Source organism: Ranitomeya imitator, chromosome 2 (assembly GCF_032444005.1).
Source record: "Ranitomeya imitator isolate aRanImi1 chromosome 2, aRanImi1.pri, whole genome shotgun sequence".
In the NCBI taxonomy this organism is placed as follows: Eukaryota; Metazoa; Chordata; class Amphibia; order Anura; family Dendrobatidae; genus Ranitomeya; species Ranitomeya imitator.
In genome coordinates this window covers 635669693-635688728 of record NC_091283.1, presented here as the reverse complement: position 1 = coordinate 635688728, position 19036 = coordinate 635669693, and the positions used below count along the sequence as shown (strand labels likewise).

Below are 19036 nucleotides of genomic sequence, written 5' to 3'. Positions count from 1 at the left end.
CGGTACTCACAGAACCAATATCCTTTTAGGAATGGTGAGCAAACAACCCCCATCATCGTTCAGAATATACTGTATAAATGGGTATATTCTGAAGGAAGATGGGGGTTCTAGACATATTTACTGTGAATATACACTGTAATGTTGTGTCCAAGGCTTTTATTGGAAATGTCACTGCCACTTCCCTCATCTTTCAGAATACATCCATGTATACAGTAAGTGGGTGTATTCCTGAGGATGAGGGGGGTGGTTATCACAATATACGGTACTGCAGACACTATTGTAATTCACAGATCCCCCATAACAGAGCGTCATCCACAGGTAAGATTTTTGTATTTTATGAAAGGTGTCTGCACACTATTTGGCTCAAAATATTTTTTCTCTTATTTTCTTCTCTAAAATCTATGTGCGTCTTATAAAGCGAAAAATACGGTATTAACCAAAAACAAGCACTTGCCTTGAATCTTTGGAATGTATCTTTGCATGTGCTCAGGTCATAGTTATAGGAGTTGTATCCATTGTAGTATCTTGGAGGCGGTGTTGCTCTGTAGTAGTAGTCGTCCGTAGATACCTTAAGCAGATTGTCGCAGACTCGTTCATTTCCAAACCAGTATAAACGTTGTATATCACCAACTGCCACGACCATGCCACCAATAGACACACCCAAGTTGACCACAATGGAAATAAAGGCAACGGTCTTCTATATGGGTAGATGAGAAAAAACCAAGCAGTCAGTATTAGAACATACAATAAGAAGGGGGCATTCAACTTAATGTATTCAGGAAAATGCCAACATGTTAAGGGCACAGACAATTTTGGTGCTTTTAACTCCCTACCGACCACCCCTCTCCTTTGTCATCAAAAAGCCATACATTCATACACCTTTTTATTTCTCCTGTGACAGATGTGTTGAGGGCTGTTTGCCAAACGAATTATTGATTAAAACCATTGGACAAATAAAAAATAAATAAATAAATTTTAAAAAACGTAAATTATATATAATTTTTATTCATTTACAACATTTTCTGTAATGGATAAACAGCTCTACATATTGATAGATTAGACTTTTATGAACACTGAAACGAGTGTATTTTTTTGTAGCTGCGTAACAGGGTGACTGATGTTCCCCTTGAACATGTAATCTGCAGCCTAACAAAATATAGTTCTAATATTGGTCTCAGCAAGTCCCTTGGCTGTCAAGACAACCTATTGTCACACCATGGGTACCCAGAAACAGATGCCAGACAGAATCATGCAGCTTAAATGCCGCGTCAGTGATTTACAGCAACATGTAAATGGATTAACAGCAGCTCACCCCGGCCACTGCCATTAGAGGCAGATGCCGGCTGTGTAACACATCTGGCATCAGCCTTGTGTGGAGCGGACTCTGCTCCTGAGCCCGCTCCATAAAGACGCTCTACATCATTGGCTAAGGGTACCGTCACACAGTGAAATTTTGATCGCTACGACGGCACGATTCGTGACGTTCGAGCGATATATCTGTGACGTTCGAGCGATATCGCAATGTCTGACACGCTCCTGCGATCAGGGACCCTGCTGAGAATCGTACGTCGTAGCAGATCGTTTGAAACTTTCTTTCGTCGTCTAGTGTCCCGCTGTGGCGGCATGATTGCATGGTGTAACATATATCGTATACGATGTGCGCATAGTAACCAACGGCTTCTACATCGCACATACGTCATGAAATTATCGCTCCAGCGTCGTAGATTGCAAAGTGTGACAGCAGTCTACGACGCTGGAGCGATATTGTTACGACGCTGGAGCGTCACGGATCGTACCGTCGTAGCGATGAAAATTGCACTGTGTGACGGTACCCTAAGGCAGGGGACGTTCTAGTCACAAACTTACCCAGAATGTTTTGGGAAACTTATAGGCTACAAGATTCAGTATCCCAGATACAATGAACTGTAAAGAAATAGAAGATCAGAAAATTAGTTTTGGGGATTTTCCAAGTCGACAAGTTTGGAAATAAGATTTCCAAGGACTATTTTTTTTTCAATAGGAAACACAAAACTTGGGAAGAAAAGTTCATACAGCGATACCATCCTGGGAGACAGTAGATGTTAAATACTATAACCTGGGCATCAGAATGATATTGTGGGTGTCTCATGTATTAGGGCACGGTGGGCATAATATGGTAACTAATGGTGGCATTCTGAAGATGAAGTCAGTAAAAGAAGGTTTCAAATTTTCTATACCAAAAGGTTGTCCCTTATTGTGGCCCTGTCCTCGTGTCCGATGTTATAGAGGAGGATCCATAAGACCAGCTCCTACTTCTGGCAGACTGACCCTGCATTAGCAAATGGCTAAGGGTTTTCCTTGATGGGACAACCTCTTAAAAGAGTTTTGGTTGATATAAGAATGGCCAATAACCACGGCCGTGGTCAGGGTGCAGTACGCCAGTCTGAATAAGAAATCAGAAAAAAAAGCCAAGGTAATAATGAAAGGTACAAATTGGCTGAAACACGTCCCCCCATTCTAAGAGATTTTAGGCAAAGTTATTGTAGGAGGCCACTGTTATAGTCTAATATAACCTACTTGTACCACGAACGCTCAAGTTTTTCCTGTCCATATCAAGTTTACTAAAAAGGAAAAAGGAACCTACCGCGATGATATGAAATTTTCTTTGGAAACTACAGGGACAAATTAGGGGAAGCGGATTTCAACATTCATAGTCCCAACCCCGATAGAGGTCAGGCCAGATCCAGGAAAGCCACAGGTGGACATTTAGTGATACTTACCGGAAATCCAACCCAGAAGTGGGCTCCACTGTAGAAGATCGCATAATCTATCCGAACAACACAGAAAATAATGGCCAACATGACAGAGACCACACCCAAAGAAAAATAGGCAACCTAGATGAAAGGGAACACACAGTTACATATATGTGCTAGATCAGCCCGATCATACATGGTCACTTCGTTCACTTGCACATGGGAGCTTAGTACCAAACTGGACTGAACCATAGGCAAATCTGGTGTCGTTATTTCTGTTCAACAATTTACAGCAATCTTAAAGGGGTTTTCAAGGACTCGGATACTGAATGTCTATCATTACGCTGGTTTATCAATATGAACTGGGTGAGGGTCTCGGCAACCCCTATGATCACCCGGAGGCCTGAGGTACAATGTATGGGGCTGGGAACGCACTGCTCTGCACACGATGTCTGCTGTTAGCTCCTGTTGAAGTGAACGGGAGCTGAGCAGCAACACTCGAGATCAACCACTACACAGTGAACAGAGCTGACCGTTTACAGCTGATGGGAAGTGCCACCAATCACATGTGCAGAGGATGGACCATTAATATCCCTTAGAGGAGCAAGCTGCAATAAAAGACACGTGGCTCTTGATGACCTTGGCACGGCAAAGATCTGCAGGAGAAGCGGAAATATATGCCAGCTATTCGCTGAAGTAGATTTCTGCTATCATTTACACTGGACGCACCCATCTGTTTTATGACTTTCTGGGCTACTGACTTTCATTTTTTTTGGTTCAAATTCTCCGAGTTTATTTTAGTTTCAAAAAGTTTTATTGAAATTTCAACATTCAACAATTATAAAACGTAGTTTAAATGTGAGTATGCTCCCTCGCAGGGGAGTCTATTAACGAGAAATATAAGAACACATACCTATCATGGATGTAAGGGGGGACACTACAAAGACAACACAAGGAATAAACATGGAGAGTAAGGGGGTCTGCATTTACATTTTAATTTGTAACAAACTTTGTCCCCACAGATCGAATCACTATGGGGACAGACGTAGAGTCTGACTCAGGAGTAAATTAGGCTGCAAGTCCATCCATGGGCTCCATATCTTAAAAAACCGATCCCACATATCATTTCTAGTAGCCTCAATGCGTTCATAAAACATGATGTTAGTCATCCTTTCCTTGACCATTCGTAGCGACAATGTGGGAGACCTCCATTTCGAAGCAATGTGTATTTTAGTAGCCATAAAAAGAAAAGTAACCAACTTAAATAGGTTTTTAGGAAGAGTCGGGTGTCGCGCCCCAAGCAGAAAAACAGAGGCATCCAAATTGGTTTTTCTCCCAGCCAATTGGTCTACTAGCAGATTTATCTGTTGCCATAAGTTGGACACCACTGGGCATGTCCACCATATATGTTTCATATCACCAGGTAAGTTACATCCCCGAAACCATGATTCTGAGACATTCGGGAATATGCTATGGAGTTTAGTGGGCACCAGATATGTCCTATGAAGGACCTTGATCGAGGTTTCTACTAATGATGATTGGTGACTGCCCTTAGATAGCGTGTCACAGCACCTCCTCCAAGCCTCCACCGGCAGCTCGACACCCAACTCCTCCTCCCACCGTCTCATGAATCCCAATTTCTCCTGATCATAGGGTGGGTTTATAATTGAGTAAAGCAAAGATATCGTCCCTCTTCCCATTGGATCGGAAAGGCACTTTTGTTCATACCCGGAGACGGGAACGGAACGTTTACCTTGGGTTAGACCACCTGCAAAATGTAAGACCTGATTGATGTGCATTGTTTCTCTAATCGGGGGTTCAAACTTCCTTATGAACTCTGCTCTATCCATCAGGACATTGAAAGGGTTGCATAGGTGCTTAATTGTGGTAATCCCCCTTCCGAGTTTATTTTAACCCCTTAACGACCGGAGGCATTTTAGTTTTTGCATTTTTGTTTTTTGCTCCCCTTCTTCTCAGAGCCATAACGGTTTTACTTTTTGGTCAATATGGCCATGTGAGGGCTTGTTTTTTGCGGGACGAGTTGTACTTTTGAAATACTCCATTGGTCTTAACTAGTGATGAGAAAGTGTACTCGTTGCTCGGGTTTTCCAGAGCACGCTCGGGTGGTCTCTGAGTATTTGTTAGTGCTCGGAGATTTAGTTTTCATCGCAGCAGCTGAATGATTTACAGCTATTAGCCAGCTTGATTACATGTGGGGATTCCCTAGCAACCAGGCAACCCCCACATGTACTCAGGTTGACTAGTAGCTGTAAATCATTCAGCTGCAGGCATGAAAACTAAATCTCTGAGCTGTCACAAATACTCGGAGCCCACCTGAGCGTGCAAGGGAAAACCCGAGCAATGAGTACACTAGCTCATCACTAGTTTTAACATATCGTGTACTGGCTAACAGGAAAAAAAATTATTTTAAGTTGCAAAAAAAAAAGTGCAATCCCGCAGTTGTTTTTTGTTTTTACCATGTTCACTAAATGCTAAACTGACCTGCCATTATGATTCTCCAGGTCATTACGAGTTCATAGACACTGAACATGTCTAGGTTCTTTTTTTATTTAAGTAGTGAAAAAAAATAAATTATATATTTATTCACTTTCCAAGATATGTAGCGTTTCCATTTTTCATGATCTCAGGTTGGATGAGGGCTTATTTTCTGATGTTTTTATTGATACCATGTTGGTGCAGATAGGATCTTTTGATTGCCCATTATTGCATTTTACTACAATGTAGCTGCAACCCCCCCCAAAAAAAAAAAAAGGGAGAAATTCTGGCATTTTGAATTTTTTTCTCGTTACGTTTGATTTTTTTTTAATGTTTTGCTTTGAATGGGGCAAATGGGGGGCAATTTGAAATTTTATATTTTTAAATTTTTTTTTCTTTTCTTTTGGCACGCTTTAATAGTCTCATAGCAATCTGGCAATGGCAACCATAGAGGTCTGCTGGAGACCTCTGGTTGTCATGCCGACCCATCAGTGACCTGTGATCATGTGACATGGTCACCGATGGGCGGGATTTCCCGCACACTTCCGAAAAGGGCCAGTCTCACACGTCTAGATAATTCCGGTACCGGGAAGAAAAAAAAAAAAAAAAAAAAAAAAAAAAAAAAAAAAAAAAAAATCGGTCCTGGAATTATCCGTGAGCCCGTGTGTTTATGTGGCACATCAGTGTGGCACACGTTTGGCACACGTGTGCCGACTGGGTACCACACGGAGCGTGCAGGAGACAGCGCTAGAGATAAGCGCTGTCCCCTGCATCTGGTGCTGAAGCTGCCATTCATATCTTCTCTCCAGCAGCGTTCGCTGGAGATAGATATAAATCCTTTTTTTTTTTGTTTCTCGTGTTTAAAATAAAGATCCCTGTCCCCACCCCCCCCTCCCGCCCGCTGTTATTAAAATACTCACCCGGCACCCTTGCAACGTCCTCTACGCGCAGCACCATCTCCTGTATGAGCGGTCACGTGGTGCCGACCGCTACAGTGATGAATATGCGGCTCCACCCCTAGGGGAGGTGGAGCCGCATATTCATGACTAATGGGCGGCACCACGTGACCGCTCATACAGGAGAAGGTGCGGCGTATAGAGGACGCTGCGAGGGAGCCAGGTGAGTATTTTAATAACAGCGGGCGGGCGCACAGGGGGTGGGGACAGGGATCTTTATTTTAAAGGGAACCTGTCACCCCAAAAATCGCGGGTGAGGTAAGCCCACCGGCATCAGGGGCTTATCTACAGCATTCTGTAATGCTGTAGATAAGCCCCCGATGTTACCTGAAAGAGGAGTAAAAGACGTTATATTATACTCACCCAGGGGCGGTCCCGCTGCTGGTCCGGTCAAACGGGTGTCTCTGGTCCGCTCCGGCGCCTCCCATCTTCATTACAAGACGTCCTCTTCTGATCTTCAGCCACGGCTCCGGCGCAGGCGTACTTTGCTCTGCCCTGTTGAGGGCAGAGTAAAGTACTGTAGTGCGCAGGCGCCGGGCCTCTCTGACCTTTCCGGCGCCTGCGCACTGCAGTACTATCCTCTGCCCTCAACAGGGCAGAGCAAAGTACGCCTGCGCCGGAGCCGTGGCTGAAGATCAGAAGAGGACGTCTTGTAATGAAGATGGGAGGCGCCGGACCGGACCAGAGACACCCGTTTGACCGGACCAGCAGCGGGACCGCCCATGGGTGAGTATAATATAACGTCTTTTTCTCCTCTTTCAGGTAACATCGGGGGCTTATCTACAGCACTACAGAATGCTGTAGATAAGCCCCCGATGCCGGTGGGCTTACCTCACCCGCGATTTTCGAGGTGACAGGTTCCCTTTAAACACGAGAAACAAAAAAAAAAAAAAAAAAAAAAGGATTTATCATATCTTCTCTCCAGTGAATGCTGCTGGAGAGAAGATATGAATGGCAGCTTCAGCACCACGTGGGGGGGGGGGGGGGGGGGACAGCGCTTACTGTAGCAATGTCTCCTGCACAGCACACGGACTGCACACGGACAGCGTCCGTGTGCGGTACGTGTTTTACACGGACTCATTGACTTTAATGGATCCGTGTAATCCGTGCGCTCCCACGAACACTGACATGTCTCCGTGTTTTCTAAACGGACACACGGTCCGTGAAAACACGCTGACATGTGCAGAGACACATTGATTTCAATGTGTCTACGTGAGTCGGTGTTTCCGCTACGTGAGGAAACTGTCACCTCACGTACCGGAGCCACTGACGTGTGAAACCGGCCAAAGGGAGAGTTAAATGCCGCAGGTGGATTGCCATTCCATCCGCAGCTGTTAGAGGCACATGTCTGCTGTTCAAAAAAATGTTATATATTTTCACAACACATTCCGTTAATGGCCAAGGTTGATTGGTGAGAACAGTAGGTTCACTAAAGATGGCCTCACTGATAAACGTGAAGATCGTACCTACTTGCAGAAGCTACTTGAGCAGTCTGAGAAAAAGAAGTTTACAAGATTTCTTGCCTCAATTTTAATCCTGTATAGCAAATGCTCATATCAGAATTATACGGTGGACTATAGTACAGTTTATTACAAGACAAATTAAGAAACATGTAGGTACCACAATTTGGAGAAAAGTACTGACTATTACAATAGGAGTATAACAAAAACAAACTCTTTACCCCAAACCCTAGGGGTGCTGCAGAAGCAGGTGTACTGGAGGGCATGGTCTTTTCTCCACTGGCACTAATCCTCATATTTCGGAAGAAACGGAAGGTATCCAGCAAGCAGTCCAAGGAAGATCGCTGGTTAATATTAATGTGCACCACAGTTCCCTCTGCGGTCTCACAGGAGACTTTTCCATTTTCAGTCTTTACGGTGTTGATGTTCATGGTGTCAGACTTATGGGGAGACTGCAAAATAAAATATATATATATTTCAGGTAACATTTTAGAAAAACAGTGTGCACATGATAATTACGCCTCTAGTGTGACTTGTATCCTGCACTCCTCACCAGGCGCCTCTGTAGGCTCCAACACTACCTTTCAGTTCTCTCTGAGCTGGTATGTGGCAAAGACTGATAGACAGCGGTTATGTGATCCCTCAATGTTCTGGAAGTCCAACTTGGGCCACGTTCAGTATTTTATCTCAGTATTTGATTGTTCCCCTACTCGTTTTGGCTTACAGAGGAAAAGTATAATAGAAACACGTCACCACTTCTGTATTTATCACCCACTCCTGGTTTTGGCTACAAATATGGAGGTAAAAAAAACCAAAAACGTCCAGACACTCAATGTGGGCACATGGCCTTAGGGCGCATTCAAATGTCCATGTAAATTGGTCCACAATGCACGAACTGGCCGCAGCTCATCCAACCCGAGCATCACTTCTCTCTGAGGCTGTGACGCTTGAGTCCCTGCACTGCCAGACACCCCCTTCTACCAGCCTGGGACTTGCAGCATCGGCTGAATTCTGCCGCAGTCCCTTCAGTAAGCTACATTTGGACTATAAGATGCACCCCCATTTTCTCCAAAAATTTTGGTAAAAAAAAAAAAAAGGTTGTCTTATAGTCCGAAAAATATGGTACTTATCTCCCAGCTCTACTTCTATACTCTGAGCCCTCTGTCCCCATGCATAAACAAGGTCATGTAACTACTACAGCCTTCAGAATGGCATCTAAGAGAAAATCGACTGCGCAGCGCTGCTCAGAGTCTCTGCTGGATGGCAGGCTGTATAGCTGCATCATGCAACCATGCATACTGCCATCTAGATGTTGCAGAGCTATATGCATCACAGGAAAAATGCATTACTATCTTCTCCTCCGACAGGTGAGGAATATGGTTGTTTATTATTTTAATTCTGTTACAGGAGACATTGGCTTCAGCAGATTGGGTGTTGATGCAAGTATAAAAGGTTTTTGGTAAATGTAGATTCATTAAAAAGAGTGGCATTATTTCAAATAAATGACTGTATTCAGGGTGTGTGTTTTCTTTCTAATATCACTACGGTGTTCGTAATGGGGGAGTCTTATAGACGCCTCTCCATTACTAACTCCTGGGATTTAAGTCACCTGACAATACCATAGTGAAATCAACCCCCCCAACTATCACCCCACCAGTTCAAGTGGGAAGAGAGTCTAAGTGCCAAAATTGGCGCATCTTGTGGGTGCGCCTTTTCTGGGGTGGCGGAGAGCTGATGTTTTTTAGTCTTGGAGGGGGCCAAAACCTATGGCCCCTTCCTAGACTTAATATCAGCCTGCCGTTTCTGGCCAGGAAATTGTAAACATTGCTCTGATTAGATCATAATCTCCCAACATTGGAGTTATTGAAAATTAAAATGAATGATACTATATGCCTGGAGGGAGGTACTTACATTAAATGGAACTCAAAAACATTTATAAATCTATGGGAATGGTTAATCTGAGGACATCAAAAGGTCAATTGCCAAAAAATCAATTTTATTTGTATTATTGAAAAATAATTATAACTTGACCAAACATACAGTGAGCCAACGTTTCGGCCACATTTGGCCTTTATCAAGGCAGTTATCTGTATGGTGGTACAAGGAGTGCAACTGGAATATTGGATATATGAGGTTCCGGATGAGGCTGCAATAGGACGCAAACGTGGCCGAAACGTTGGCTCACTGTATGTTTGGTCAAGTTATAATTCTTTTTCAATAATACAAATGAAATTGATTTTTTGGCAATTGACCTTTTGATGTCCTCAGATTGATCTATTTTGATACATTAATTTTTTCTGAGGACAATAATACTTGAGACCGTGATCCCCTTGATCTATATGGGAATGGTGTCTGGTCACCCACGGAGGAGCATCGCGGACCTACTCAGAATAACTGTACTAGACCATTTGGCTATTTCGGCTTTTTAAATATTGTATGTTGAGGACATATAGATACCAATTGTTTTCTGTCCGTAAACATGTTGTTAGTAAACATACAACCTATACTAGTTTTGGTACAATACCTGTATTTAATAATGTGTCTTTGGGAAAATCTTCAAAATTGATAACTGTTTGGCAATGACGACCTTGGCAGGTATAGAACTATATAAAATTTAAGGGTTAAACTTGTTTATTGAGTTTGTACTATAATGTATGTAATGGTTTATAAAATCAAGCTATCAAAAATGATCTGATTAAAAATGATATTCTATATATAATTTGAGAGATATGTTGTTTTAATCGCTTGTTATTGCATTTTAACCGCTTTCTTCCAATGGACGTACTATTCCGTTCAAGGGAATTAGGGCCCGGGTTACATGGACGGAATAGTACGATAACTTGCTTGCAATAACAAGCGATCAAAAACGTATCTGCACCAAAACGATATTAAAAATGTCAGTGAGCCATGCAAAAAATAAGCCCTACCCAACCCCATATCACGAAAAAATGGAGACGCTACGGGTATCGGAAAATTGCGCAGTTTTTTTTTTAAGCAAAGTTTGGAATTTGTTTTCACCACTTAGATAAAAAATAACAGACATGTTTGGTGTCTATGAACTCGTACTGACCTGGAGAATCAAAATGGCAGGTCAGTTTTAGCATTTAGTGAACCTAGCGAAAAAGTCAACCAAAAAACAACTGTGGGATTGCACTTTTTTTGCAATTTCACTGCACTTGGAATATTTTTCTCGTTTTCTAGTACATGACATGGTAAAACCAATGATGTGCCTCAAAAGTACAACTTGTCCCGCAAAAAACAAGCCCTTACATGGCCATATTGATCGAAAAATAAAATATATGGCTCTGGGAAGAAGGGGAGCGAAAACCGAAAAAAGTTGGGTTCATGAAGGGGTTAACATTGGTCATGGAGCAATCTGATTTCTCGGATTGCACTTGTCCGCTTTCCTTGCAGATGAGTATGAGTTCTTAGAGAGAGGAGCTTTCTCTGCATGTTGAGACATGTCTGAACATACCAGGCACAGAAGTTCAGTCTGATGTCTTAGGCTAAGTTCACATTTGCGTTGTGTGGCGCTGCGTCGGCGACGCAACGCACAACGCAAATATGAACGCATGCACAAACGCTGCATTTTGCGACGCATGCGTCGCTTTTTGCATGGTTTTGGGCGCAGGAAAAACTGCATCATGCAGCGTTCCCTGCGCCCTGACGCATGCGCTGCAGCGACGCATGCGTCGCAAAACGCAAATGCAATGCATGTTCATGCGCCCCCATGTTAAATATAGGGGCACATGGCGCGTGCGTCGCCGCGGCTGCGCCCGACGCAGCCGGGAGCGGCGCAAATGTGAACGTAGCCTTATACAGACTACTTGTTCCCCTGTTTGAAAAAAAAAATTAAAATCTACTATTTTTTTTCTTAGCGATGTTCTACATGTGGGTAAATAACATGGTATTTTTTTTTTATAGTTCAGGTCATTACCGACCTGACCTTTACCAATTATGGACAGATTTACATTTTTTTTTAAATTTTACAAGTAAAGGGCCGATCCACTAAAACACACCTTCCATCCCAGCGGTGCCCTAGTGACATCAGCAAACCTCCCGAGGCTTGCGTGACATCATTATGCTATACGAGCCCTGCAGCCAGAGGCCGGTATTGGGCTGCTATGCCCACTTCCTATAGACTAACCAGGAAGGTGTGAGCACTGCAGCCCATCGGCGGCCGCTGACTGTTTGGCTGCAGGGCTTATGTGGTGTAACATCACGCAAGTCTCAGGAGAACCGGAGCAGATACTGCAGGAATGGCGCCGGTATGGGAGGTGAGTAGAAGGCGGTTTCTTTTTACAAGGTAGAATATAGTAATTAAGGAAAAGGTAGCCTGAGTAGTGGACAACCCCTTTTAAGCAAAAACTTCTATTTTAATGCTAATTGTTAGGCACCGAATCATTTTTGGATCAGGCTTTCTCTGTGGTGCCAAAGGGGTAAAATTGCAACGTGCTTGTAAAAAGAATCAACTTTTCAATTTCCCTGATAATAAAAATTCTCAGCGCTTTTAAGAACATAAGTATTTTTCATATTATTGCTGGTTGCCTAGGTTACCTGCCACCAATACAATCCATCAGCTGTGACTGGTCCCCTAGGCAAGAAGTGCGGAGCTTACAAGATCTTTGCTGTAGAGCTTGTAAGAGCTGCTCTGTAGCTGACTGGATCTGGCAAGCATCAGTGCTACTCCACTACTCCGACGCGGCAGATGCATAGTTCACAGTTTGGGCAAAGATCGAGCTAGAGTAACCATTAATCAGGAGAACACTGCCCCCTGGCAAGCAGGAAGCCATGAGGATGGGGGCGGTGTGCTCCTAAAACAAACAAGAAAAACCCTTACTAAGACCACCAAAACGCTACAGACACAGGATCTAAGGGGTTACAGAGTTCTCCGATCATGACGGTTGCAGCAGGAACCAGACAGTAAGGCCGGCTCCTGCACCAGACATTAAGGCCATGTTCACACAATGCGTTTTTAACTGCGGAACCGCCGCGATTTTGCCGCTGCGGGTCCGCAGCTGTTTTCCATGCAGGGTACAGTACAATGTACCCTATGGAAAACAGGAACCACTGTGCCCACTTTGCGGAAAATCACTAAAAAAGCCGCGCTGAATAGCTGCGGTAAAAAAGAAGGACCATGTCACTTCTTTGTGCGGAACTGCAGCGGTTCTGCACCCATTGACCTCCATTGTGAGGGTCAAACCCGCAGTAAAAACCGCAGACGAAAAAAATATCTGCGGGTTTTCTGCGGTTTGTGGTGCAGAACCGCTGCAGCAGGAAGTGCGTGGGCGGAGTGTGGCTGCCCCCCCGTGCTCCAATCCCACCCCCCCCATGCTCCGATGCCACCCCCCCGTGCTCCGACGCCCCCCCCTTATACTTACCGGGCCTCCCGGTGTCCGTCCGTCCGTCCGTCTTCTCCCTGGGCGCCGCCATCTTCCAAAATGGCGGGCGCATACGCAGTGCGCCCGCCGAATCTGCCGGCCGGCAGATTCGTTCCAGGCACATTTTGATCACTGTGATAACCTCACAGTGATCAAAATAAAAAAAAAGTAAATGACCCCCCCCCCCCCCCCTTTATCACCCCCATAGGTAGTAACAATAATAAAATAAATAATTTTTTTTTTTTTTCCCCACTACAGATAGAACTATGGTTAGGGGTAGGGTAAGGGTTAGGGGTAGGGTTAGGGTATTTTCAGCCATTTTAACCCTAAAAAAAACTTCCTAGAAAACACAGACTCTGCAGAGAAAACTGCATAAAAAACTGCACTAAAAACCGCATCAAAAAACGCACCTGCGTTTCCTGCCAAGAGCTGCGGTTTTTAGTGCAGAAAAAACAGCAGGGAAATCAGGAACGTGTGAACATGGCCTAAGGCTGGCTCCCGCACCAGACATTAAGGCTGGTGTTGTGAATTCTGCTTTTGGGCTCCCTCCGGTGGTTGTAGGTGGTAATGCAGTTGTCCCTGGGCTGCAGTCCTGGTCAGGTGTATCTGCTGTATTCTGACTGGGGTATTTAGGTTTGCAGGATTCATTAGTCCTTGCCAGTTGCCAATGGTTTTTGGGAAGTGTTGGACCTCTGTCTGGTTTCTCCTGCTTAGCTGCCAATTCAGCAAAGATAAGTGTCTGGTTTTTTTTCTATGGCACACATGCTGTGTGCTGGATTTTTGATTGTATTTCTGCTCTGTGTGTAGGATTCTCTGGAGTTGCAAATATACGTTCCACGTCTTTAGTTAGATGGAGGAATTTTTTGTATAATCTGCTGTGGATATTTTTGGAAGGGTTTTAATACTGACCGCACAGTATTCTGTCCTATCCTTTCCTATTTTAGCTAGAGTGGCCTCTCTTGCTAAATCCTGTTTTCTGCCTGTGTGTGTCTTTCCTCTCCTACTCACAGTCAATATTTGTGGGGGGCTGCCTATCCTTTGGGGTTCTGCTCTGAGGCAAGATAGTATTCCTATTTCCATCTATAGGGGTATTTAGTCCTCCGGCTGTGACGAGGTGTCTAGGGTTTGTTAGGCACACCCCACGGCTACTTCTAGTTGCGGTGTTAGATTAGGATTTGCGGTCAGTACAGTTACCACCTACTCCAGTGAAAGTTATTCATGCGGCTCCAAGGTCACCGGATCATAACAGGCTGGCTCCTGCACCAGACATTAAGGCTATGTGCACACGTTCAGGATTTCTCGCAGAAAATTCCTGAGAATTCCGGACATTTTCTGCAAGAAATCCGCAAGAAAACCGCATGCGTTTTTGCCACGTTTTTTTCCGGACACTTCCCAATGCATTTTGGAGTGGGAAATCCGCAAAAAAAACCCGGAAAATTAATGAACATGCTGCGGTTTTTACCGCGATGCGTTTTTTTCGTGGAAAAAAACGCATCATGTTCACAAAACATGCAGAATTCATTCTAAATGATGGGATGCTTATTGTATGCGGTTTTTTTGCGGTTTTATAGCGTTTTTACCGGAAAAAAACGTGAAAAAACCGCAACGTGTGCACACAGCCTAAGGCTGGCTCCTGCACCAGACATGTACCACTGTTTATGATTGGAGCTGGTGCAGATCGCTGCAGTTTAACACACTGGATTCCAAGCTGAACAAGGACCATGACACGCAAGTAGTCAGACAGAGGTGTCCTTCACCATTGCTTCAGCACAATTGTGGGCGCGTGCGTATTTGGCATCACAACATCCAAGTTCAAATTATTATTGTGGTGCAGAAGCATTTAGGCTGTGTGCACACGTTGCGTTTTTTTCCGCAATTTTTCCCGATAAAAACGCTATAAAACCGCATGCAATAAGCATCCCATCATTTAGAATGAATTCCGCATGTTTTGTGCACATGATGCTTTTTTTTGCGCGAAAAAAACGCATCGCGGTAAAAACCGCAGCATGATCATTAATTTTGCGGGTTTTTTTTGCATATTTCCCACTACAAAATGCATTGTGAAGTGTCCGGAAAAACTGCGGCAAAAACAAATGCGGTTTTCTTGCGGATTTCTTGCAGAAAATGTCCGGTTTTTCTCAGGAATTTTCTGCGAGAAATCCTGAACGTGTGCACATAGCCTAACAGGTGTATTCCAGTTTCAGGCAATGTTTCACCTATCCACTTAATAGGTGATAACTTGTAGTTTGGTAAGGAGCCGACCACGGAGATCTGCACCAATCGCCCTAATAGGACATTTGTTTTTTCCCAACCACACATTTGGTCCTACCCTTACGATCCGTATCTTCATTTTATGGGTGCAGCTGCCGCTCCCTTTGAAAAATTAATGATTGCTCAACAATGAAAAACCTTTTTTATTGGCATCTGGGCCGCTCCCACCGGCTTTATCAATATATTCACCAAGGAAGTAGGGAAATTAAAAGGGAACTGTGTAATCAATGACTTATTGTTTTCCTCCGGTTACAACACACGCACAGAGCAATAAGGGGATGTGCACACGATCAGGCTTTGCCGCAGGTGAATTTCCACATGAATTCGGCACCTCCGCTCACTTGTGTTTTTGTAAAGTATAGATAGATATTAGTGAGATTAATTGGTGCCTTGCGTACTTGTATTAACCCAATAAATGACGTATTCTTGATAACCAGCCATGGTAAAGCACACAGCTGGGGGCTTATATTATCAGGCTGGAAAGGTCTATGGTTATTGGGTCCTTCCCACCCCACATCAGATGCACCAATTCTGGCACTTTGCCGCCTCTTCCCGAGCGCCTTGGTGTCTGCACAGAAGACCGAGCGTCCTCACAAGAGACGTTGACCTGCTGCTGCTCGGAAACTCGCACCACAGGAGATTTTATGCAGCGTAAAAACAAAGCAGACTGGGCATGGATTTCTAATAATCCCATCCACTGGGCAATGTAGCGTTTTGGACGCTGCGATCATTCGCCAGTAAGGCTATGTGCACACGTTCAGGGTTTTTTCGAGGTAAAAACGCTATAAAAACTCATTAAAAACGCATACATTATGCATCCTATCATTTAGAATGCATTCTGCATGTTTTGTGCACATGATGCGTTTTTTTTTCCGCAAAAAAATTCATCGCGGTACAAAAGGCAGCATGTTCATTAATTTTGCAGATTTTCTGCGTTTTTCCCTCTATTCTATGCATTTGGGAAAAAACACAAAAAACACACCAAAAACGCGGTAAAAACGTGTGCGGATTTCTGGAAGAAATGTCCGGTTTTTGTCAGGAAAATTTCTGCAAGAAATCCTGACGCGTGCACATACCCAAGCAGTGTCACATTGGTAAGATTACACCCCCCACGTTAACCTCCCTCGCCCCGGCCTTGGTGGCTGCATTGTCCGTGGCGCTCACATGACAGCGATCAGTGGCCAGGGATGGGCTGCAGACCCCATTTAGAGAGTACATCTATGAGCTGCAGCCTGTCAGTGACCATGATTGGCTGCAGCGTTAAAGTAACAGAATGTGACGATGCTTTTCTGATTTCACCCTAATAATAGACAACCCCTGTAACTCTCCCTCCCTCCAGCCCCCACTGTACAGATGGGCCCCGCGCTATGGCGCCTCAGTACCTGCCAACTCGACCTCTCTTCTTCACAAAACTGCGCAACGACTAAACATCCCGTGCAGCGGTCTATATAGTCCTGGGTCACATGACTCTGACATAATGGGGCGGAGTTATCAGGGAATTTCCCGGGACATTTTTATCAGAGATCGTCTCTGAAAATATATTCTTAGCGGCCCCTAGCGGATATGTCTGGTATTACGCCTTGAAACAGAAATGGAGTGACGTGAATGGAGAATACGGCGCTCTATGATTGGCTCCTGCCCCACGTGACAGCAGAAAGGTTATCACTCTCCGTACTAGTCATTCCATGCACGGCCTGCCGTTGTTGTGCTGCAGAGTAGGGCGGCCTCACACTGTAGAGCGCGGGTCCTGTAATGACATGCTGCTGGGGACCGTACACGGGACTGCCCAGTCTGGCGCACTTATCTCCCAGCCTGATGATATCAGATGCTGAGGCCCAGCCGCCCAGTTGTCATGGTTACAAGCCGACATGGAGCAGGTGCAGTTCTGTGAAAAGGCTAGGACTCTGCTGATAACAATCAGAAGTAGTGTCAGTCCCTGCTCAGCCATAATAAGCCCCCATTGTGCGGCCATTATTATTATTACCAGATGGAGGCCCAATTCTAATGCATCGGGTATTCTAGGCTATATATGTAGTTTATTTATGAAAATTTCAGAATAATGCAATGAATACACAGGATTCGGCCAGTCGCGACCAATTAGCAAAGCGTGGTTGAAATCCAGCGCCAATTCGCGGCCAGACTGCACCTGTTGCTGATTGTTAGCAGCCGGCTGTGACCAATCAGTGAGGCCAGGGCCAGCTGCGGGTTTTTGAGGGCCCCAGGCGAAAGAGTCTTACAGCCCACGTAGCATATAACACAGCCCACGTAGTATATAGCAGCCACGTAGTATATAGCACAGCCCAGGTAGTATATAGCACAGCCCACGTAGTATATAGCAGCCATGTAGTATATAGCACAGCCCAGGTAGTATATAGCACAGCCCACGTAGTATATAGCAGCCACGTAGTATATAGCACAGCCCACGTAGTATATAGCAGCCACGTAGTATATAGCAATGCCCACGTAGTATATAGCACAGCCACGCAGTATATAGCAGCCACGTTGTATATAGCCCAGCTACTTAGTATATAGCACAGCTACGTAGTATATAGCACAGCCCACATAGTATATAGCAGCCACGTAGTATATAGCATAGCCCACGTAGTATATAGCAGCCACGTAGTATATAGCACAGCCACATAGTATATAGCCCAGATACTTAGTATATAGCACAGCTACGTAGTATATAGCACAACCACGTAGTATATAGCAGCCACTTAGTGTATAGCCCAGCTATGTAGTATATAGCACAGGCATGTAGTATATAGCACAGCCACATAGTATATAGCACAGCCCATGCAGTATATAACACAGCCCACGCAGTATATAACACAGCCCATGTAGTATATAGCACAGCCCACTGTTATGATCTGGTGGCCTAGGAGCAGCATGTGACGTACTCTGGAGAAGGTGTTACCTGTACTGACCGCAGACCCTGAACTTACCACCGCGACTAGAAGTAGCCATGGGATGTACCTAACACACCCTAGACACCTCGACACAGCCTAAGGACTAACTTCCCCTAAAGATAGAAACAGGAAAACTATCTTGCATCAGAGAAAATCCCCAAAGGATAGACAGCCCCCCACAAATATTGACTGTGAGAGGAGAGGGAAATGACATACGCAGACTGAAATCAGGATTTAGCAAAGGAGGCCTTTCTAGCTAAAAAGAAAGAATAGGACAGAGTACTATGCGGTCAGTATTAAAACACTAGAAAATATCCACCACAGAAAATACAAATCTCCACATCTGACTAAAGACATGGAGGGTATATCTGCATCTCCAGAGATACAGCTTGGCTGCAAAAAATCCTTACACAGACAAAGCTGGACAAGACAAAACATGAAAATGCACAGAACTATAAGGCCCACAGCATGTGGACAGCAAAAACAAAGCCAGAACTTATATTTGATGAAAGGAACAGCAAACAGGAGACAAGGCATCCTCATTCCATTTAGTCAATACAGACCATTTTCTAAATTTCTGGCAATACGATTCTGCCGCTTCTTGACCCTGACACAGGGCCAACAAGGTCTTCTCTGCATGATCCACTGAATTAGGTTCATCATACAATAACCCTAGCGCCTGAAAAAAGGTGTCTACATTAAGCATAGCAGGATTCCCAGATTCCAGGGAAAATGCCCAATCCTGAGGATCACCACGCAGCAGGGAAATAACAATTTTAATCTGCTGAATGGGATCACCAGAAGAACGGGGTTTCAGAGCAAAAAACAGTT

At 44.5% G+C, this 19036-nt stretch overlaps 1 protein-coding gene across 1 annotated transcript in view; it reads right to left on the bottom strand.

Moving 5' to 3' along the window:
- Positions 1-16851, bottom strand: part of LOC138665310 (uncharacterized) — a 28713-nt gene extending 11862 nt beyond the window's left edge. Inside the window, exons 1-5 of the mRNA XM_069752677.1 lie at positions 16679-16851; positions 7866-8096; positions 2760-2873; positions 1867-1923; positions 455-697 (exon numbers count right to left, since the gene is read on the bottom strand). Coding sequence (XP_069608778.1) covers positions 455-697; positions 1867-1923; positions 2760-2873; positions 7866-8075 — 624 coding nt within the window. The 5' untranslated portion in view covers positions 8076-8096; positions 16679-16851. The remainder of the gene's footprint in view (positions 1-454; positions 698-1866; positions 1924-2759; positions 2874-7865; positions 8097-16678) is intronic.
- Positions 16852-19036: the final 2185 nt, after the last annotated feature.